Genomic DNA, 24,527 nt, shown 5'->3' on the forward strand with positions numbered 1-24,527 from the left:
ATTAAAGTATTTAAAACCAGGTTAATAAAATACCGTGTTTCATGACTTCTACAATCAAGGTTGACAGTTCACATAACTGATCATTCTATATTAATAAATATTTTGTTTGGCAAAAAATAACAAGAATTACATTGCATTTTGTTTTTCTAAAACCCTGCAGAGTTTTATTGTCAGTTTAGGATCAAATGAAATAATACGTTGAAGGGTTAACAAACTTTTTAAACATAACCTAAGTTATGTGATTCTCAGTTATTCTTTCATTAATGAGATAGAAATTTGGAAAAGTACTTCAGTATGAATTGGTACAGTTTTTTTTTTTTTTTTTAAAAGCTCTCTCTCCATGCTTCATTTACTTTAGTACTGCTCTTCTACTCTTCAGAAGTATTGATTTTGTTTTGGATCTCATAATCTGTCTCAGTCTGACTACTTTTGTTCTGTAATGGAAGAGTTAATAATTAGGTTGTCTGAAAATCAATGAAAAGTTTTCTGTATTTGAAAGTAAATCTTTCTATATTTACTTCAGACAAATTTCTTTTGGTATTAATTTTAATAGACCTAATTAAGATGTTATAAACCATAATTGAAAATTAATTTTCAACATAAAGCAAATATATCAACACCTAAGAAATTTATTGGTTTCCTATCACTGTAATGTTTTGTTTTTTGGACGAAAAGTTCTAACAGTATCATGCTTGACTTAAATAACACTTGTTATTTTTTTAAATGAAAAAAATCTGTGAGTGGTATCAGTAAACAATTTTCAGTGAAGTTTTATTTCTCTTCAGGTTGGTCCAACAGCCACACAAGCTATGCAAGAATTTCTTACCCGATTACAAGTGCATCTTTCTTCAACCTGTCCTCAGATATTCAGTGAATTTTTGCTCAAACTAATTCATATACTGTCAACAGAAAGGTAAATTTGAATGTATGCATAAACATTCCTAATGTAGAACTAGTATGTAATCTTTCAAATAAACTATTTTTTACATTTTTTTGAAATTTATATAAGAACAAATAAGCAATGGGATAGTAGAATTTTTTTTTTTGAAGATTTATTTATGATTACAAGAACTGGGATACATGCTAGAGGTGTGCAGCTGGAGGTATGGTGTATAGCTTAGGTGAGAGGATCCACCAGAGACAGAGTGGGGAACAGATCAGGCAGATAGATACTGCTAAGGGGAGCAGCGGGCGAGTCAGGTGAGATTTGCTGCACCATGTGGGTAGCTACCTGGCTAGGGATTGAACTCATGCTGCAGAGGCTGCGGACAGCTTCACAGCGCTACGCTCAACCCCTTGCGCCACCCGGTAGGCCCATGATAGTAAAAATTATGGATTTTTTAAATTTCCTGATGTTTTTGCATTTCATTATGTCTCTCCCAGACCCCTGAACTCTCTGTATTATAAAAAGAATAAAGTATATCAGATGTCAGCTTGCTGTTAGTGGTTTTATAGATTAGTTATTATAAACCTTTTATGTAGAATTTACCTTGAAACTGTTTAAATTGTTCTGAAATATAGATAGAATTACAACTACCATTAGTGCTAATGCTATTTGAGGCATCTTTTCCCTAAAACCTAACCCATGATGTTTTAGTCCCACCCCGGTTCTCTGGTTATGACACCAACTGGTGTCGTACAGTTAAATCCTATTCTCACACTTTCTATAGTTAGTATTAGACTCATGGGTTTATGTGCTCAGTATCACAAAGCTGCCCTCACTTCAGGAGGCAATTTCTAAGTCCTTGGTTTGCAGATAATCCACACTTGTGCCCAACTTGGTTAATAATTTGTAATAAATTGGTTACTCATTTGTAGTCAAGTATGTAACTCAGGGGTAGCCAAATGGAATTAATTTATAGGACAAGGTATATGGTGGTGATGGTGATAGTGAGGGAGAGGGTATCTGTGGACACATTTTAAGCAATTTGTTATATATTTTAGGTGAATTGTTAGCATGTTTGTGTTACCTGCATCTTCTCTTCCCCAGTTCTACCACAGGAAAGCCAGTCCTTGCTTACATTCCATCTCCTTGAACATACTGTCTTGTCTGAATGTCAGCTCAATAATGGGTTCAGGAAAGTGACCGCTTTATATAGTTAATTTGGGTTTTTAATGTTAGTTGGGGGATGATCTTTCTACTTTTATGTATTTTAGGCAGAACAGAACTTGAAGTCATTCAGTTTTGATGCATAAGAATTATTGATTGGATCCTAATTTTTGAAAATGAAAATCAGTGAAATTTGAAGATGTGGCAAACCAGAGGTCATTCTATTATGAGGAGTGCCTTGTGATATTGAAATATTTTTGTAGATTCAGAGTCATCTCTTTGATTTACCTGTCACTTTGTTTTTTATTTGGAAGGGAAGTAATTTTTGATTTTGTACAAAATGGAGGCATAATAAGCATTCAGGAAGAAATGAAGACCATTTGCTACAAGATGAAATAGTGAATAACAAGAGCTAATAGTGTTTAGTTTATGATTTTCTCTCTTTTTTTTTTTCCTTTCTGCAGGGGTGCTTTCCAGACTGGCCAAGGACCTCTTGATGCCCAAGTAAAGCTCTTAGAATTCACCCTAGAGCAGAATTTTGAAGTTGTTTCAGTTAGTACGATTTCTGCAGTGATAGAATCTGTCACCTTTTTAGTGCACCACTATATTACTTGCTCAGACAAAGTCATGTCTCGAAGTGGATCAGATAGCTCAGTGGGTGCTCGAGCATGTTTTGGGGGACTCTTTGCCAACCTCATTCGTCCAGGTGATGCAAAGGCTGTTTGTGGTGAAATGACAAGAGATCAACTCATGTTTGATTTGTTAAAACTGGTCAACATTTTAGTACAGTTGCCTCTTTCAGGCAATAGAGAATATAGTGCAAGAGTGTCTGCGACCACCAATACAACAGACAGTGTTTCAGATGAAGAAAAAGTCTCAGGGGGCAAAGATGTTAATGGAAGCAGTAGTAGTGTTCAAGGATCGCCTGCATATGTTGCTGACTTGGTATTAGCCAACCAACAGATTATGAGCCAGATTTTGTCTGCTCTGGGCCTGTGTAACAGCAGTGCCATGGCAATGATAATCGGTAGGTATTGAGAAGGTTAATATTTTACTTGCTTTTGATGCTTTGGTACTTTGTCATTTTTCTTCAGCAATGTATAGATTTATTTTCTGTTTACCTTAGTGTAAAGCTACTTTATTATAAACTTAGCAAGAATGAATTTGAGTTCGAAAGTTTTTACGTGGCTACTTCAACCAATATTGAAATTGAAAAAAGAAATTTTGCATGATTTTTTAAAAAATGTTGTCTTTTTAAAATAATTGAACTCCAAGTTGTGACAAAATCTATTCCTGATATATTTTTGTTTGTTGCTATTTCTCTGTATAAAGGGGAAAAGTCATTATTTTGGTGGGGGGGGAGATCTTAGGGTGTTCTGAAGTATAATTACAGAATAGCACTAATTTTTCTTTTCCTTCTTGATATGTAGTCTGATATTCCTTAATTACATAACAGAGTGACTTAATTGCTAGCAGCAATAAAGGTATATATCATGTAAAAAATGTACTTATAAAACATGTTCTACTGAATGTTATGATAAATTTTTAATTTCTAGGTATTCTGTAGAACAGTGTTTCCCCAGTTTTTGTTAGAAGAGTGTTCCTACAAAAACTTTCAAAGGCCGAAATGTTGTAAAGCAAGGAAGCAGTTGCCATGTATTTATATGGAAAATTTTTGAGCTTTCCTGCACCCACAAAATAACCTACCATATCATATCAAATATCACATAAATCCTAAAATAACACTGACATATATTAAGAGTAGGAGTAATAAGTACATAGCCTGTAAAGTAGTGCCCAAGAAAGGAGCTTAGTGTTGCCACTCTGACTGTTCAGAGTTCACACAGCCACTGTAACAGCTGCTGGATAACAAGCACTAAATCTGTTTTTGCTTTAAAAGTGAATACCATTTACAGATTTCTTTTGTTAGCAAAAACAGGTGCTAATGCAGATCTGTTCATAAAAGTGAAGTGGTGCAACATGGGATTTTGAAAAGCCCTGGTTACCTGTATAGCTAGTGTCAGTAACTTCTGTATTGTTTAGTGATTTTGGGGGAGAAATGGCTCTTATGCCTCTTAATTTTAATAATGTCTTTTAATTCTACACTTTAAAAATATGCAATCTTTTTATTTAAACAAGGGGCAAGTGGATTACATCTCACTAAACATGAAAACTTTCATGGTGGACTAGATGCAATATCAGTTGGGGATGGATTGTTTACCATACTGACAACCCTTAGTAAAAAATCTTCTACAGTCCACATGATGCTCCAGCCAATTTTAACCTACATGGCCTGTGGATATATGGGTAGACAAGTAAGTACAAACCAGCAACAACTGCAATAATTTTAACTAGTTTCTGGCACTTGAGTAGAAAATTATATTCATATTAAATGTTATAAAATGAACAGCACCAGCAGATTAAAACCATAGATTATTAATGGAAGTTGGAGAGTAAGTTTCCTTGAAGTGATGCTGTCCAAATCATTGCAGTGAAATAAGGATAAAATATTTTAATATTTTAGATTTTTTCCCTGAGAAATAGGTATTTTCTTTTTTATAAAAATATAGTAGTTTTTCTAAAAATAAAATTGTTGAATAAAAAAATATTCTCCATTGATATTACTTTTGATAACATATTTTTTCAAGCTAATGTTTTCTTTCCGTGCAAGGGATTAGATAACTAAAAGAAAAATAAGTTGGATTATTATCACTTTTCATATTTTCTTTTTGAAAATGTATGGAAATCTGTTATTTTAACATCTAGTCCATTTATAATTTTTTAAAAAAGATTTATTTATGCATACAAGAACTGGGGTACAGGCCAGAGGCATAGGGGGTGAGAGGATTCATCAGAGACAGAGTGGGGTACAGAACAGGCAGATTGACTGAAATACACTTCTGAGGGGAGCAGCGGGCGAGTCAGGAGAGGTCTGCTGCACCACGTGGGTTGTTCCCTGGCCAGGGATCGAACTCGTGCTGCAGTGGCTGCGGATTGCTTCATAGGTTTAAGAACCTTTTTCTTAAATATTTGTTGCATGTATGTATGCATTAGAAGATACAGTTTGAAATGGATCAGTTTTTAAATGAGATTACAGTCTAGTGGAAAACAAAAAAATGTATATTAAGGTAGAAAATGATAGTAGGTAAAGGTAGCTTCTTTAAAAATTACTCTGATTTCAGAGAAGTCACTTAACTTTCTGACTCAGGTTAGAGTTTTTATGTATTTTGACATGTGTTTTGTATTTAGTGATTTATTATAATAAGCCTGTTATTTTTTAACAGTTCACTGTAATAGACTGTAGACTGTTACATTCAACAAGAAATTTAGTTGTCCCAAGTCATAGGAAATACTGACTGTTACATAATTAAAATGTATTTATGTATATATTTTTTTAGGGCTCTCTTGCTACTTGCCAGTTGTCTGAACCCTTACTATGGTTTATTTTGAGAGTACTGGATACTAGTGACGCCTTGAAAGCATTCCATGATATGGGTAAGATAAAATTCTAAATCAGTCATTTAATTGTAATCATTTGATAGTGTGTTCATTTTGTACTCAGTTTTATAATTAAAAAATTCATTATGTCTAACTATTTAAAAATGATTTTCATTTCATATTCTTTGTAAATTTAGGTGGTGTTCAGCTCATTTGCAACAACATGGTTACTAGTACAAGGGCTATTGTAAACACTGCAAGAAGTATGGTATCAACTATTATGAAATTTCTGGACTCTGGTCCAAATAAAGCTGTTGACAGCACTTTGAAAACAAGAATACTAGCTTCTGAGCCTGACAATGCAGAAGGGATCCATAACTTTGCTCCCCTGGGTAAGAGCCATTAAGTATGAATTTATATAGTATGAATTTATATAGTTTATTAGTATGAAACAAAAATAATTGTCAAAAGCAGTTGATCACGTTATGTTTTAATTACAAACAACTTTAAAAGTAAACATTCTGATCAGAAACAAGTTTTTAGTAGTTCTTTTGCAGTCAAGTTTATCTTAATTTTTGAGTTTAAATAGAAACTTTTTTTTAAGATTTATTTATTTATGCATACAAGAACTGGGGTACAGGCAAGAAGTGTGGGGGGTGAGAGGATTCACCAGAGACAGAGTGGGCTACAAAACAGGTGGTTTGACTGAAATACACTGTTGAGGGGAGCACTGGGCAAGTCAGGAGAGGTCTGCTGCGCCATGTGAGTATCTCCCTGGCTGGGGATTGAACTCGTGATGCAGTGGCTGTTGACAGCTTCATGGGTTGTGTCTTAACCCCTTGTGCCACCAGGGAGGCCCTTAAATAGAAACACTTTATGAAAATGATAAAATAGGAAATTCTTAAGGCAATTTTTACTATAAATGTCAATCAGTTTTAAAGGACTTTTTCCTTATTTTTGAATGGTATTTTCTCCTTAGGAAGCTTCAGATTTAGATATGTACTTTTTTTTCCAGTCTATATAATTTCTTTTTGTATTTTTTCCTATTTCTAACTCATGAACATTGACAACTTAGAATAAAGATGATTATTGTTAAGTTCATGGATGAATTAGATATTGTTTTTTACTTAAATTATCTGAGAATTGTGTTAGATTTGTTTTTTACTACTTTAATATTCATTTGTCATGAGTATAAAGATATTAGGCAGCAGTTAATAATAATGAACTTGTCACCATGTCTCTTAATTGGATGTCCTGATTTATAAATATTGTGACAAACATGTTGTGCTTGCTGAGTACTTTCATAACAACAGATGTTACATTTTGACTTAAGTTTTCTAGTTTAATTATGGTTTGAATAGTTTTGATGGTTTATGGGGTTTTTATTTTATTTAAAATATCTTTTATAGGTACGATCACATCTAGCAGTCCTACTGCTCAACCAGCAGAGGTGCTTTTACAGGCTACTCCACCCCATAGAAGAGCTCGCTCTGCTGCTTGGTCCTACATCTTTTTGCCAGAAGAGGCTTGGTGTGACCTTACCATACATCTTCCAGCAGCAGTGCTTCTTAAAGAGATTCATATCCAACCTCACCTTGCATCTCTTGCTAGTAAGTAATATTTTTGTAAAGAAGCATCATGAAAATAAACTGTAGTATGGAATCACTTAAAAATCAGAAAAATACGTGGCAAGTGGCAATATACTTAGATACAATTCCAGATTACTTAATTTTGAATAGTTTTTAATATAATATTTAATATTGACCAGATCATTTCTCATCAAATAAATTAATATGGCTATACCTTCAAACAAAGAGAATGTTTGATGAAACCCAAACAGATATATTCTAGTTATATATTACTCTGCCTTTTCTTTTTCCCCTGCATTTATTAAGTCATAGGATTAAGTCCAAATGAGTTTGTTTACACACTTACAGATAACAGTATTAGTTTTATTAACCCACTCCTTAGTCCTCACCCATAGTAACATAGCTACATCTGTAAAGAATTTTTTATTGTGATATTTTGAGTAATTTGTGATATTTTGAACATTTCAGTGTAATTTTTAAATTTTGTAATATTTTGGTGTCATTTGTTTGCTTTCTAGTTGAATAAAATATGAAAGAATTTTTTTTAACATTTATTTATTTATGCATATAAGAGCTGGGGTGCAGGCCAGAGATGTGGGGGTATGAGAGGATTCACCAAAGACAGAGTGGGAAGAGAACAGGCAGGCTGACTGAAATACACTGCTGAGGGGAGCAGTGGGTGAGACAGAAGAGGTTCCTCCCTGGCTGGCCGGGGATCAAACTCATGCTGCCAAGGCTGTGGATTGCTTCATAGTGTGGTGCTTTAACCCCTTGCGCCACCAGGGAGGCCCCTGAAAGAATTCTTTATAGAAGTATTTATGAAGAAATATTAAATGCAACTTTGCATTTTTGATGTTCCCTGAAGTTCTTTTGAGTATAAATACACTTTTTACAGAATTGTTGAAATTGTTGTGTTATTGTTATCAAATGTCATTAATTAGATGAAGACGTGGGAAATTTTGTAGCTCCTGCCATATTTAGAAGAATAAATTTTTTCACTTATTTCTAAGATTATACTATTACACTTTAATGTAGTTATGAAATCCACACTTTTAAGATAAAAACAGATATAATGGAAGAAGGTAAATCCAGTTGCATCCAATATAAGTTGGGCTCTAAAAGAAGGAAGAAATTTTATTTGGATGAAGAATAAATTGTCCATATCAATGCCAACTTTGAAGTGTGATTGAATTTAAATGCACATGGAATTGAGAACAATGTTAGAAAGGAGAATTCTGCTCATTTAAAAAATAATAATGGGGGGCGTGCAATTGTATGGGGAATATAACCAAAATGAAAATGCATACATTGTACAAAGATGAAAAAAGATGTAAGAATTATATTAAAAAAATATTTAAATAAAAAAATAATTAAATGTTTCTGTAGTGTACAATGTGCTTATTAATAAGACATTTTGGTTTTATTACTGGATTAGAGTAGAAATTGAAGAAAATCTTGTCTTCCAATGGAAAAACATAGTTTTTAGAATTACACATGAACTGAATATAAAATATACCACTTGTTCATGTGTGAATTTGGATTAATTTCTGTAACTACGTATTTGTGTAAGAAAATGATATTTATCTCAAGGCTATGAAGAAAAAAGTTAAGAATTGATGTAACTTGTCAAGTTCAGTGTAAATCTGTAATGTAATTGGCATACAATAAAGGTCTTCACTGTCTCATTTAAGATTTGAAATTAAAAACAAAAGTTAACGATCACGGGCCTCCCCCGTGGCGCAGGGGTTGAGCGCTGGGTTGAGGAGCTGCCCGCAGTCCGCAGCGCAGGTTCGATCCCCGGCTGCTCCCCGGCCACCAGAGGAGGGTCCCACATGGCGCGCAGACCTCTCCTGTCGCCCGCTGCTCCCCTCAGCAGTGTACTTCGGCCCTTCTGCCTGCTCTGCTCCCCGCTCTGGCTCTGGTGAATTCTCTCACCCTCCCGCGCTTCTGACTGTACCCAGTGATTGTATAAACAAACAAACAAATAAATAAATCTTTAAAAAAAAAAAAAGTTAACGATCACTTTAGTTGACAGATATATTTGATTATGTTGGCTTCCATGTTTTACAATATACTAGAAAATAATTTTTCATAGCAGATTGACCATTTCTTTTACTATATTGGGCCTCTTTGAATTTTTTTTTTGTGTGTGTGTGTGTGGGACCCTCACTGGTGGCCGGGGAACGAACTGGCGCTTGCAGAGGCTGCGCACAGCCTCACAGCCCAGCGCTCAACCGCTGTGCCACCAGGGGAGGCCCAGGGCCTCTTTGAATTTTAACAGGAAATGATTTTTTTTAAAGTCTGGGTGTTTGGTAAAATTTTGAAAGGGGAACAAATTAGAGGCTAAAGCAATTTAACTCTTCAAAATCAGTGCAATATAGTAGTGGTTAAACAATTACTTGATGGGAAGGCACCTTTAAAAAAAAATTACATTCTCTTCCAAATTATTTTGAACAGTAAATCATACACATTAATGAAATTATAATTCTGTATTATTGGTGATCATTCTGGGTATAGTTAGGAAAAAAATATCGTTATTGCCTGTTTTGCTCTTCCCCCTGGGACAATCAAATCAAGTACATGTAGGAGGGTGGGAGGCGGAGAGGGGAGGGATTGGGGTCAAAATAAGGGGGTTGCAGTTGTATGGGGAATATAAAAATAAAATTTATTTTAAAAAAATCAAGTACATGTAGATTTCAAATCTTTAGTATAATTTTTTTGGGGGGTAAATGTTATAGATTTTTTAAGTGCAGTTTTTATTTTTATTGTGAATTTCATATTTCTTTCAGAATATAACTCCAAAATCAGTTATGGTGACAGTGATGGAATATGATTTGGTATTTTGATTTAATTTTATAATTATATATAACTTAATATATTTATGTAAATAAATATAACTGGAAGCTGCTATTTTACTCAGATTGCTACTAAACTATGACATCTAGTTCACTTATTATTTTAGTAATTGTTGAATTACCTCTTTCTACAGCCTGCCCATCCTCAGTGTCTGTTGAAGTCAGTGCAGATGGGGTAAATATGCTACCTTTGTCTACTCCTGTTGTCACAAGTGGTCTGACCTACATAAAAATTCAGCTTGTCAAAGCTGAAGTAGCTTCTGCTGTCTGCCTTAGACTCCATCGTCCACGAGATGCCAGCACATTAGGCCTTTCACAGATTAAATTACTGGGCCTCACTGCTTTTGGTACTACTTCTTCAGCAACAGTTAATAATCCTTTCCTTCCATCTGAAGATCAGGTATCCAAAACAAGGTACATGTTCTTGTTCTTAAAAAAAGCTTGCTGTGAAATTATTTTGTGGTTTCTTTCTCTCTAGATTTTAGGAAGTTCTTTTTTCCATAGATATGGATACTTTATCATAATATATTTGGATATTTTAGAGAAAATGATTTTGTAGAAGCAGAATCCTGAGGCTGGTTTATATTGGATTTCATTGTGAATGTTATTTGATGGGGTCCATGGTGTGGTATATTTTGGTGTGAGTGCACCTTCTTTGGGTTGCAGTCTAATGTAAGAATTTCTGAATGTTACAAATAATTCTAGATCATACAGTAGTCCATATTGCCAGAAACTTAATCTTATATGGTAATTCCTAAATTCTAGCCAGCAGAAGAGTTAGATTTAAAACATAAAAACTGTCCAAACAATGATTTAAATTTATCCATGAGTTTGTTTTTATGGTTTAAAATTTTACAGACTGATTTTACTAAAATTTTTGAAGCAAATTTTACAATTTCTTTTATTCTTAAGTTGCCATGGATTTATGGTTTTGTAAGTCTGGATTCTATGCAGCTCATATTTGAACATTCATACACACACACACACACACACACACACACACACACACTTCCTGGCCAATATAAATACAAAGCAAGCACACGGTTCTTAATGTTGTTAGCACTTAAATATTTTTGTTATGTTATGGGGAATGTGTTTAATTCTTTCATGATATTGTAATCTCAAACTTATTTTTCTAAGATTTATATTTATTTATTTATGCATTCAAGATTTGGAGTGTAGACCTGAGCTGTTGGGGGGGGGGCAGGGGGTGGTGAGAGGAATTCACCAGAGACAGAGGGGGGAGCAGAACAGCAAGCGCTGCTGAAAACATTGCTGACAGGAGCAGCAGGCAAGACAGGGGAGGTCTGCTGTGCCATGTGGGTCAGTAGGGGATCGAACTCATGCTGCAGTGACTGGTAATAGCTTTATAGTGCTGAGACTTAACCTCTTTTGCCACCAGAGAGGCCCCTAAAACATTATTTTAACATTAATTGGTACTGTTTATGAGAAACAATATGATAATCTTGAGGAAATTTTGTCTTTCTCCTGAAATAATGTGAGCAACTTAAATTTACCATGTAAGCCTTTTTCTGTTGTGTATTTCAGCATTGGATGGTTACGGTTATTACATCATTGCCTTACTCACATAAGTGATCTGGAAGGAATGATGGCAAGCGCAGCTGCACCTACTGCTAATCTGCTACAGACTTGTGCTGCCTTATTGATGTCTCCATACTGTGGAATGCATTCCCCTAATATTGAGGTTGTCCTTGTAAAGATAGGACTGCAGTCCACTAGAATTGGCCTGAAGCTTATAGACATTCTTCTGAGAAACTGTGCAGCATCAGGCAGTGATCCTGCAGGTGACAATTAACTTTGTTATTTAATTTGTACTTATCTGCAAAGGACTTGTGAGTTGAATTTTGTGATTTTTCTGATTAATTCTGTTTCTGAAATTAATAGTTACGCCATCATTACTTTTAGTTTGTTGTGATTTTAGAAAGAGTTACTTTTAATGAATAATTTAAAATTAAATTGAGTATCTCTTCCTTTCCTGTTTGCTTATTTAGCAAATTTTTGTTTTAATTTTTCTGTTGCAAGATTTGAATAGCCCTTTACTTTTCGGAAGACTGAATGGACTCTCTTCTGACTCTACAATAGATATTCTTTACCAGCTTGGAACAACTCAGGATCCTGGAACAAAAGACAGGTATATGATAATGTCATTTTTCACTTAAGAACATACATGTAACATAATCACACAATGGTGAAAGTTATTTGTAACACATTATCCTTATTTCATACAAGAAAGATGTTTTATACTGTACATTTTACCTGTTTGGTTTCTATAGTGCAACTGTAGAGATTTCATGAGCATTAGACATAAATATACATGTATTTGGATTGTTTTAAACTCGGGATTCTTAGTCATTATAGCTTTTGTGGAGCAGAATGAAACAAAACATTGAATATATTTTTATTTCAACCAATTTGGGATGGGACCTTTATAAGTTGTTGCTGTCATAATCATACTATTTTGGGTAGTATATATTAAGCATGTATGGATTTAGGGATTTTGTGCCCATATTAGGTAGTGTTGTGTATATATATGTGTTATTATTTTGATCATTAAAATTTGAATTTTGATTCTTTGTTATTATTGGTTGTTTATAATATTGATTACTTTCCTTAGGTTCTCTACCTTCTGTCTTTTGCTTCCTAACACAGTGTGAAATGCTATCATACAAAGTAAATATTTCAACATTTCACTGAAATAGTGATCTTCATTATATAAGTAATTTTAGATGAGTTTTACTAACAGCTCTTCCTGGTATCTTCTACCTCAGAATTGATAAGAACTCCAAATATTTTTGAAACATGTTTGTGTTGATAAATTTTTAAGAAACAGTTTTTTGTGTATCATCTGTATCAGAACGTATTTATGGAGTGCTCTATAAATAGTATGTCATATCTTATGTTAGGGATTTTTCCTTAGGTGTTATCATTTAATATTTTGATTAATATTTTTAAAGTGAGATCTTTTTATTTTATTAATTTCTGATTTCATTATTGATTTTGGGGTGGGTACTTTGTCATTTTATAGGTTATTACTGAGTAAGTGCTGTATGGTGGCCCTGTGCTAGATATTAGAGAGGCCATGTTAACGGAGTCTGTCTTTGTGCCCTGAGGTTTGGAAGACAGAGCAGTATACCTCACAAGAGAAGATTTATAGAGGTCAATTTGAATGACCTGTGTATGGAAAAGAGTACCAGGCAGTGAAGGCATCTGGGGAATATTGTTACTTTATCACAATAGTATGCAACTTGAACACTACTTATTTGAGGCAAATTGCTTTCATATTATCTTGATTAAAATTCTTTATTTTATTTTTTTTTTAAAGATTTGGTTTTATTTTTAAGATTTATTTATTTATGCATACAAGAGCTGGGGCACAGGCCAGAGACGCGGGGGCGAGAGAACCCACCAGAGACAGAGCGGGGAACAGAACAGGCAGACTGACTGACATACACCACTGAGGGGAGCAGCGGGCGAGACAGGAGAGGTCTGCCTTGTCATGTGGGTTTCGCCCTGGCCGGCGGGGGATCAAACTGGTGCTGCAGAAGCTGTGAACTGCTTCACAGTGCGGTGATTAACCCCCTGCGCCACCAGGGAGGCCCTTGATTAAAATTCTTTAAATGAGGGCCTCCCTGGTGACACACGGGTTAAAGTCTCAGCACTAATAAGCTGTCAGCAGCCACTGCAGCATGAGTTCGATCCCCAGCAAGGGAGCTGACCCACATGGTGCAGCAGACCTCTCCTATCTTGCCCGCTGCTCCCCTCAGCAGTGTATTTCAGTAGATCTGCTTTTTCTGCTTTCCACTCTGTCTCTGATAAATCCTCTCACCCCTGCACCTCTGGCCTGCACCCCAGATCTTGTATGCAGAAATTAAAAAAAAAAATAATTCTTTAAATGATATTAACAAGTAAATTTATTTTTAGCATGGTAACTCCAAATATTAAATAGGTCAATTTTTTATTAAACTTTTTTGTTGATATAATCTGTATAATAATTGTATTTATAGTTGATTGAAATTTTTTTGACAAATACGAGTTTGTACAAACTTTGAATAATAATAGCTAAGTTAAAATACATAAAAATTAGTGTCAGATTTTTCTCCCTCAGTTTTCTTTAAATATCTTATGATTATTCATAATAAATTACAAATCAAAATCAAGAGGCTTCTATAATCAGAGACATTCTGCAGGAGAGGAGGAGGGCAAAGGATCAAAACGGGGGTGGGAAGAGCACAAGGGACTATGGTGATGGGACGTGGGTGAATTAGTGGTGGGAATTCCATGGGGACTTACACCTGAGAGGAGAAAGCACACATTGTACAAGAACGATGTAAAATATATATAAAATTAAAAAAAAACATTATTTGATATATAATAGTTTTATTTTTTGGCATAAGAAGAAAGTTAAATTTGATAAAATTTCTTACTGTAAATAATACTTTTTAAAACATAAATGTTTCAGAACTGACATTAATTCTATTGTTGCTTGCGAAGGGCAGAGAAAATATTACTCTGCCCCTAATTACCTCACTTCCTTTTTTTGGTATGTCCTTTACCTTCTTTGCTCTGACTTTTATTCATTGCATATTTTGAAATTCAAGGATGTTATCTTTAAGGATGTTATCTTTTTATCTTCAGCATAAAGACAGGGATTAAGTAGTAGTATGTGTCTTCATATCCCCATTTCTTTTATCCTGAGGCAAAGCATCTTGTTATCCAAACTATAAATTTGAAGTGAACAAAAATTTCAATGTGGTTTTAAAGAACTTTACAGAAAAGCTTCTGTTTTCTGCTTTTTTCTATAAATGTGAAAGCGTTATTCCTTCAAAAGCCTTTTGCTCTCAGTTAGTGGTACCTAGCTTCAGGGGATTGAGAATAGGGTGGCAATAGTTGGGGTAATATTCTATTTTCAAAGTGAAAGAGGGTGGGTAGCTGCTAACCAATGTCTAATGGTTGGAGCAAGAGATGTCAGGCTTTATTGCATGACATTGTGTACAGTAAAGAATTAGCCCATCACTATCTTAGATTGTGTGGATTTGTTGGGAGTGCAACTTTAGATGAGAAAGTGAGTTTGGTAAGGTGTATCCTCTACAATTTTAGGTATTTCTGTATTTAATTTTAAGTGAAGTAAGAATCAGTATGTATTTGATGAATTATAATTGTATTATATCAAACATTTTTACTGGTTACCATTGGTGAAGTTATTAGAGAGCTACAGTTCCTATTTCCTTGTTTGTTTAATGCCTTTCCTCTCCAATTTTAGATTTTAATTTCAAGGATATTAAGCATATTATTCTCATTAATAACAGTACTTACATGCATTGATGACATTTATCCATATTACATGTCAGATATGGTTTAATTGGTTATTTGACGTCATTTTCTTTTTTAAGAATTCAGGCCTTGTTAAAATGGGTCAGTGATTCAGCAAGAGTGGCTGCTATGAAGAGAAGTGGCAGGATGAGCTACATGTGCCCTAACTCTTCAACAATAGAGTACGGTCTTCTGATGCCATCGCCTTCTCATTTGCACTGTGTGGCAGCAATTCTGTGGCATAGTTATGAGCTGCTTGTAGAGTATGATTTGCCAGCACTGCTGGACCGAGAACTCTTTGAGTAAGTATGATATGTGAAATCCTCTCTGCCACCTCCCTTTCCCCCCACTGCCCCCACACTAGATCGCTTTAGGTTTTTGCTTGATGAAAAACTATTTTATATATTTAGTGGATAAAAACAATATCCTGACAGTAGTAGTTAAGTGTTATATAAGCTATAGCCTTGACATGAGATACCACACAAATTTAATTAATATTCATGTTTTAAGAAAATAAGTTAGTTTCATTGCATGCCTTTCTCATCTAAAATTGCTATGTTTGACTTTGGCCACCTATTCTTTTATCTTTACTCTACCATATAGAGGTAAAGTTATAGCTAGAGATTTTGAAAACTTTCTACTTTAGATAGTATTTGCCATTAATTGTTCTTACTACTTTCTAGATAGCTGTTACAGTCGCTGTTTTGACAAGCAGTCTCTTTTAACCCACATTTCTTCACCATATCTATCTAAGGCTTTGTTGAAATTACTGTCAGATAACAGCTAAGTCTTTAGCAGAATATTGTTTTTATTTCTGAAGATATCCATGGGTTATTAAAGGTTGGCTTCTTATACTCTATTCTGTCAATTTTCATATTTGAACCTATTGGGTAGTGTAATTCAAGATAAATTGGTGGAAGTCACTTAAAGTTTTTGATTTGCAAGCATGAATTTAAGCCATATCCAATTTAAATCTTAACGTTTCTTTGTTACAAGTTTCTATTTGTTTCTTTAGTGGCTTCTTTTGAGGTCCCACAGAATGGTAGAATCATTTTAATATAGATTTCTTGGCTGTTGGTACTCATTTGCTCTAATTTGTAATCTATCTAAATACTTAACGTATATAGTAAGTTTTCCTGAAATCTCATATGATAATACTTAAGGTCAAATAAACTGTTCTCACCATTGTTTGGATTGATCTGTTAGAGACAGTTGAAACAGTGATAGCTTTCTTTAATATATATAATATGTAATAATAATATAATACTACATATAGTAGCAATATATTATGTATATGTATCTATAGTTAACTTTTTATCTTTTATTTCTCCAGGTTACTTTTTAATTGGTCCATGTCTCTTCCTTGCAACATGGTTTTGAAGAAAGCTGTTGACAGTCTACTTTGCTCAATGTGTCATATACACCCAAATTATTTTTCTTTGCTCATGGGCTGGATGGGAATTACTCCTCCTCCTGTGCAGTGTCATCACAGACTGTCCATGACAGATGATAGCAAAAAGCAAGATCTTAGTGCGTCTTTAACAGATGACTCTAAAAATGCACAAGCACCTCTGGCATTAACTGAATCACATTTGGCAACACTTGCTTCTTCTTCGCAATCTCCAGAAGCTATCAAACAATTATTGGACTCAGGTTTGCCTTCTCTTCTTGTGAGAAGCCTGGCTAGTTTCTGCTTTAGCCACATTTCTTACTCAGAAAACATTGCTCAGTCAATAGATATTTCCCAGGACAAACTCAGGCGGCATCATGTTCCACAGCAGTGTAATAAGATGCCTATTACTGCAGACCTTGTTGCTCCTATTCTTAGGTTTTTGACAGAAGTTGGCAATAGCCATATTATGAAAGACTGGCTTGGTGGGTCTGAAGTCAATCCACTCTGGACAGCACTTCTCTTTTTACTATGTCACTCTGGTTCCACTTCTGGAGGACATATTTTAGGTGCCCAACAGACTAGTGCAAGATCGACTTCTCTTTCTTCAGCTGCTACAACAGGGTTGACTACTCAACAGAGGACAGCAATTGAGAATGCAACTGTTGCGTTTTTTTTGCAGTGCATTTCATGCCATCCTAATAATCAAAAACTGATGGCACAGGTGAGTGAAAAAACCTGCTTATGTTTTAGGTGTCATTTTAATTTAATATAATGTCATATAGTACTGATGAGATTAGCTGTGAAGTTACGTACAAAGACTTAAATGGTCAACGTTGGGTTTGGGTACATTTAAGGATCTGAATTTAAATCATAATTAGGGTACTAATATCTTCTCTTTTCCCTCACATTGTCACATAAATCATTCTTTCTTTGTTGATGAGATTACAAATTCATGGAAACTACCTCTAGTTCATTCATTCTTATTTTCATTCCCCCAAATCAAAAAAACAAGCCTAGAAGAACACTTAAGCTCATCTTCAGTGAAGCACTGCCTTTTTTTGTGACCAGATTGTTACAACCTTTGGTTCACTTCTAAAGAAGTGGACATTAGGATAAGAGAATGAACGACAAATCACATTAAATATGTTGAAGATGATTTTAGTATATTAACTACATGGGGCCAAAAATTTGAAAGGTAGAATTATTGCAAGACTAATCCTAGTTGTTTTCTCCCCAGCCCCCTTCAGATTCTTATTCTTGCTAGCTACTGTGCTCTTCGTTAAGTTGTTTTAATTACAAAATTAGAATAGCAATCTAAAAGGTTTTTTTGTTGGGTTTTTTTTTTTTTTTTTTTTTTTTTTTGAGAGGATTAATTAGCATAGAACCTGTCTGGGACATTGTAGATACAAATAAATAACCAGCTTCACCAGCTTCTTTTTTTAAACCCTCATGTAGTAGTGCTTACTCAGGTCAAACTTTACAATTATCTAGAGGATAGATAACAAAATTGCCAAAAAATATGGAATGATTTTACTTTGTAAAGAAGAGCAAAATACTTTGCTGCCTGAAGGATTTATTGGGAAACTGAAGTCAAATGCCTAAAATTACCAATTTGTTGGAGCCATGATATGGGTATTTAAAAATTTGTTTTGTGCTTCCAGGTAGCTTGAAATTTTATGTCCTGTATTTTAAAAGGCAAAGCTTTAAATAAATCATGCATTTAATTTTTAAAATCTCTTGCCTTGCCAGGTTCTCTGTGAACTATTTCAGACATCTCCTCAAAGAGGGAACCTTCCAACATCAGGGAATATTTCAGGATTTATCCGGAGATTATTTTTGCAGTTGATGCTTGAGGATGAGAAAGTAACAATGTTCCTTCAGTCTCCCTGTCCAGTGAGTATTTAATAGTTACTTTAAATCTTTTTTTTTTAAGATTGATTTATTTATGCATTCAGGAGCTGGGGTACAGGCCAGAGGTGTGGAGGTTGAGGGGGTGAGAGGATTCACCAGAGACAGAGTGGGGAACAGAACAGGGAGACTGACTGAAATACACTGCTGAGGGGAGCAGCAGGCGAGATGGGAAAGGTCTACTGTGCCATATTGGTTAGCTCCCTAGCTGTCCCGGGATCTGAACTTGTGCTGCAGAGGCTGCAATAGCTTCACAGTGCTGCACTTAACAGCAACCAGGGAGGCCCAGTTACATTAAATCTTAATGAGTATCTGTCCAGATGTTTTATAATTCCAAATTAGAAGTTGTGGCTATCTTTGTTCTGATTTCTAATAAGCAAACTGAAACTAGAACAACTTTGTACTTACTAATAGGGCTTAAAAATCACAGGTTAACGGTGCCTCCCCAGTGGTGCAGCGGGTTGAGTGTAGTGCTTTGCAGCTGTCCACAGACTCTGTAGCACGGGTTTGATTCCCGGCCGGCCAGGGAGATTCCCACATGGCATAGCAGACCTCTCCTGTTACGTCCGCTGCTTCCCTCAGCACTGTATTTTGGTCGTCTGCCTGTTCTGCTCCCTGCTCTATCTCTGGTGAATCCTCTCACCCTCCCTCGCCTCTGGCCTATACCCCAGCCTTGTATAAAAATAAATAAATCTTAAAAAAAAAATCACAGGTAACTTTGTTTGCCTAGAATTACCTATTTATACCTTACTATCAGTAGTGTAATTTGATTTGGGGCAGGGAAAGTGACAATATTAGGTACAATAGTAGTGACATAAAAATTCACCAACAAATCACATGGCAAATAAATGCGCCACTAAGGAAATAGATAAAATAAATCCTTTATATTTTGGGTGCATTACAGAATTTTCTTATTTCATGCTTTTGAAATTGTTTCATATGTATTTCCAAAAATCACTTACTGATTTCTTGATTAATTTTCAGCTCTACAAAGGTAGAATTAATGCTACTAGTCATGTCATCCAGCATCCGATGTATGGAGCAGGTCACAAGTTTCGTACACTACATTTGCCAGTTTCAACAACATTATCGGAAGTTCTCGATAGGGTTTCAGGCAAGTCAGATTTATGACTTTATTTTGCTGTATTCACTTAATGACTCTTGATATAATAATTTGAAAATATTGTCATAATTTGATGCATTTGTAGAAGCTAATGAAATGGACAAAATATATGAATATAAATATGTTCAAGTAACTGTAGTTTTTTTTGGTGTGATGTATGTTATGTGTACTAATGACAGTATGGGCAGTTGGAAGTATAAGCAAGTTGTGGGAAGCCATTGATGGAATTCTCTCACCATAGAGTAGCTAGCTGTTTTATTGCAGGGTATTAAGTTAGGTGACACAATAAACAAATATGACAAACCTCTATCTAGGCTCACAAAGAAAAAAGGGAAAAAACTCAACTAGAATTAAAAGTGAAAGAGAAGTTCTGTAGACATCTTAGAAACTCAGAGGATCATAAGAGACTACAATGAACATTGTATATTAGTAAGTTGTGTAATCTGGAAGAAAGGTATAAATTCTTAGAAACATATAATTATCCGAGAACGAATTAGGAAATTAGAAAGCCAGAACTGACCAATTAAAAGCAAGGAAATTGAAAAAATACAGGAAAGTCTACCCAAAAATCCCACAAAGATCTAGGACCAGATTTTTCACTCATTAGTTCTACCAAGACTTTAAAGATCTACCTATCCTCAAATTCTTCCCCCAAATTAGGAAAGAGTAAATGCTTCCAAAACATCTTACAAGGCCAACATTGCCCTGATATTAATCAGAGACAGCGTGTGCGTGCGTGCAGGCATGCGCACGCTCTCATACACAGACACCCCCCCCCCAACTACAAATCAACTTCCCTTATGATCATAGATGCCAGAAATCCTCAACAAAATCTTAGCCAACCGAATACAAGCATAAAAGGAATTATATGCCATGATCAAGTAGAATTTGTTGCAGGGACATGATTGTTCAGCATCTGAAATCAATGTCATTCACCACATCAGCAAAAGGAAAGTTGAAAATCATATGATCATATCAATAGGTGCCGAGAAAGTATTTGATAGTATTTTATATCTATCTATGATAAAGTCCCTCAGAAAAGTGCAGCAAGATGGAACATACTTCAACACAATGAAGGCCATATGTGACATTATCATTGTTGAAAAATGGAAAGCTTTTCACTAAGATCTGGCCGAAGACAGGGATCTCCACTCTCAGCCCTACTATTTAGAATTGAAAGGCCTAGCTAGAGCAGTTTGACAAGAGAAGGATATAAAAGGAATCCAAATAGGGAAATAAGTAAAACTGTTATTATTTGCAGGTGGCATACTATACATAGAAAACCTTAACAGGTCCACTAAGAAACTAATTGAAACAATAAATTAGTTTACTAACATGGCAGGTTATAAATCAATTTATAAAACTCAGTTGTATTCCTTGATGTAAACAATAAGCTAGAAGAAGAAATCAAGCAAACAAATTAATTTACAAGTGCATCAAAGAGAATTAAATATGTAGAGTAAACTTAACAAAGCAGGTAAAGGACCACTACAATTAAATATATAACACTTAGTTAACGGAAATAGAAGACACACAAAAAAATAGAAAGATACTCTCTGCTCATGAATGGGGAGAAGTTGCATTATTAAAATGGCCACCAGTCTCAAAAAAGTTGACTCAAAATGAATAAAAGACTTGGATGTAAGAGCTGAAACCATAAAAATCACAGATGAAATCATAGACAGAACACCATATAACGTGGGCTTCAGTGATATCTGTGGATTCATCTCAAAAAAGAAACGAAACCAGAAACAAAAGAGAATATAAATAATTGGAACTACATTGAACTAAAAGGCTTTTGCAAAGTAAAAGAAATGGCTACTAAAATACACCATAGTGAATGGGAGAAAATATTGGTACCAAACATCTGACAAGGGCCTGATATCCAAGATCCAAAGAATTCATACAACTCAATAAAAAGAAAACACCCCAATCAAAAGATGGGCAGAAGAGCTAAGTAGACACTTCTCCAAAGAAGACATGCAGATGGCCAACAGACAAATGGAAAATGGTGGTCATCACATATATCGGAAGTATACATCCCAAATGACAATGAGATATCTTAAACCTGAGAACCATTTCAGTAAGACCAGAAACAATAAATGCTGGTGAGGCTATAGATAAAAAGAACCCTTTGGTACACTATTGGTAGAAATGGAGACTAGTCCAGTCCCCATGGAAAACAGTATGGTGGTTTCTCAGACTATTAAAAATAGATCAACCTGGGCCTCCTCGGTGGCGCAGTGGTTGAGCGCTGGGTTGCGAGGCTGCCTGCGGCCTCTGCGGCGCCGGTTCGATCCTCGGCTGCTCCCATCTTTTTAGCTCCTCTGCCCATTTTTTTACTGGATTATTTTCTTTGTTTTTGTTGAGTCTCATCAGCTCTTTGTAGATTTTTGTGATCAGTCCTTTATCATTAGTGTTGTGTGCAAAAATGTTCTCCCAGTTGGTGGGGTTTCTCTTTAAAACAATGTATTTTAAATAATACTCTTTTTGCAGATACACCAAGTATCACTGCTAAACTAATTAGTGAACAAAAAGATGACAAAGAAAAGAAAAACCATGAAGAGAAAGAGAAGGTGAAGGCAGAAAATGGATTTCAGGACAACTACAGTGTTGTTGTTGCTTCAGGTATGCATTATTTTAAATAATTTTTTTTTTTAATTTATAAAATACAGCGGTCTTCCCACAATGTTTGTGTCAATTTTATGTAACAGAAAGTTGTGATGCATAAAACTGACTTGTAGTGAATGATATGTTAATACTAGATATAAAAAACTTATCCAGAAATCTGTCACTCTTTGGCTGTGAAATTAATGTCATTTATGTCCAATGGTTACTATATTTCATTAGGTATTGAATATGTATGAATAACTTAGATACTCCGTTTAAGCATGACAGTGTACAGAGAACTATATTCCTACTATCATGTGGAAGAAGGAAATAAATGACAGCTGATAATTTAGGATAAAATTTTCCTTAATATTCTTGAGATGATTTTAGTTCAAAAGAGCAGGTGTTTATACCTCAAATATTGGTGTAATCTTATTTCACAAGAAAATTACGCAAGATTTGCCACATGTATTTGTGCAAAACTATTTTCTATTTAAATGATAGTCATCTGTGTCTCAGATTCTTGTAGCTACTGTTATTTTTTACTTTATTGCAAAATAACTACAAATGTATCATTAAAATTACTCATAGAGGACAAATAGAATGGGGGGATTTAGATATAAAAGGAACATTTTTATCTTTTGGCATTAGTAGGAATGAGGTACCTTGTGGAAATAATGTAGATATGCAATTTTCCATCATTAGTGTGTTGGCTACATAGAATCTACATGTTTCTTTCCTTTTAGGGCTGAAATCCCAATCAAAACGGGCTGTATCAGCTACACCACCTCGCCCACCATCCAGGAGAGGGAGGACAATGCCTGATAAAATAGGAGGTGCTTCCTCAGGTGCAGACACTGCCAGCAAAATAATTACTGTTCCAGTCTTTCATCTGTTTCACAAACTCTTGGCAGGTATTGTTCACAATGAGAAAACGTATAAGCACTTTTAATAATCTTACAACTTTACAAATCAGATGTATAATGGTCAGAATTATGTTAAATAAGTTGCTGTTCATGATGAGATCAATGAGTTAGTGAAATGTTTAGATAGTTCCTTCCATGAGAAGTGAGAACAGAAAAGAGTAATATTTTGCATAAAACCTTTTTAACACTGTTAAGTTGCATATTTACATTTTATTAGCTTACTAAATTTTGTTGCTCATGCACTATAAAATCAGTGTTTTAGAGATTTCATAGTCAGTTATATGAGAAACAATGTGAAGCACATTTTGAAGTAGTGGAACTCTTAAATGTGCCACTGAAAGTTAAACAGTATTTCTTCCTCAGCTTAAACATACTCTTTGATGAGTATAGTTTTCCATTGTCCAAGTTGATAAACAGTTTATCTGGTTTTGTGCTTTGTCATTTTAATCTAGTTGCTGACTAATTTTGATTGTATTTTCCTTCTTAACTTTATGTTCTTGATTGATACCAAAGCTTAAAAAATTATGACTGGATGCTTCTTTTTGTAAAAAAAAACTTAATGGAGTACTGTTAATGCTCATTTATTTATGTATCATCTATGTTTTTATGCTGCAGCAGGAGAGTTAGTAGTTTCAGCAGAACCTGCTGCAGGGGGCCTTCCCCTTCCCTTCAGCCCTTAAAGTTTCGCCTAGGCCGTCTCATCCTTTCAGGAACCCTGACAAAACATTTTGCCGAGGCTGCTCATCGGCAAGAGCCCATCTGGCTTCCATTGCTTAAATTATTTTTTCAGCTTTTATGGAAAAGATTTGTAAACCCCAGATTAATAGCAATATCTTTTTTTTTTTCTGTTTGCCATGACTGCAAGACTTAATGGGATTTGCTTAGTGCCTAATATAATACTTTCTAAAGACATTGTTCACATATGTCAGAAATATATATTTTAAGCTTTCCATAAGTTGATTTTAAATTGTTGTGAAATTTTTGTGCTAATCAAACCCTTATATAATTCAGTAAGACCAATAACTGACTAAATGAAACCAAGTTAATGTCTCCTCGTTGGATTCCAGGTGTAACATATTCATGTTGTTTTTAGGCCAGCCACTGCCTGCAGAAATGACTCTCGCCCAACTTTTAACTCTCCTGTATGACCGAAAACTTCCGCAAGGCTACCGCTCAATAGATCTGACTGTTAAATTAGGATCAAGAGTTATTACAGACCCAAGTCTGTCAAAAACAGATTCTTTTAAAAGATTACACCCTGAGAAAGGTATGTGTATGATTTTTCCTTTAAAATTACAGTTTTA

At 34.8% G+C, this 24,527-nt stretch overlaps 1 protein-coding gene across 4 annotated transcripts in view; it reads left to right on the top strand.

The window, feature by feature from the left end:
• Positions 1-24,527, top strand: part of BIRC6 (baculoviral IAP repeat containing 6) — a gene marked incomplete at both ends in the record, with an annotated part of 177,198 nt that overhangs the window by 98,381 nt on the left and 54,290 nt on the right. For all 4 annotated transcript variants that reach the window (XM_084235649.1, XM_084235650.1, XM_084235651.1 and 1 more), the window contains 16 exons: positions 786-913; positions 2,515-3,077; positions 4,190-4,365; positions 5,449-5,545; positions 5,686-5,880; positions 6,898-7,098; positions 10,067-10,346; positions 11,481-11,737; positions 11,976-12,084; positions 15,344-15,565; positions 16,597-17,377; positions 18,406-18,549; positions 19,549-19,678; positions 22,184-22,315; positions 23,044-23,211; positions 24,317-24,490. In XM_084235649.1, coding sequence (XP_084091775.1) covers positions 786-913; positions 2,515-3,077; positions 4,190-4,365; positions 5,449-5,545; positions 5,686-5,880; positions 6,898-7,098; positions 10,067-10,346; positions 11,481-11,737; positions 11,976-12,084; positions 15,344-15,565; positions 16,597-17,377; positions 18,406-18,549; positions 19,549-19,678; positions 22,184-22,315; positions 23,044-23,211; positions 24,317-24,490 — 3,757 coding nt within the window. The remainder of the gene's footprint in view (positions 1-785; positions 914-2,514; positions 3,078-4,189; positions 4,366-5,448; positions 5,546-5,685; positions 5,881-6,897; positions 7,099-10,066; positions 10,347-11,480; positions 11,738-11,975; positions 12,085-15,343; positions 15,566-16,596; positions 17,378-18,405; positions 18,550-19,548; positions 19,679-22,183; positions 22,316-23,043; positions 23,212-24,316; positions 24,491-24,527) is intronic.

The sequence above is a fragment of the Talpa europaea genome (assembly GCF_964194135.1).
Source record: "Talpa europaea genome assembly, chromosome: 6".
In the NCBI taxonomy this organism is placed as follows: Eukaryota; Metazoa; Chordata; class Mammalia; order Eulipotyphla; family Talpidae; genus Talpa; species Talpa europaea.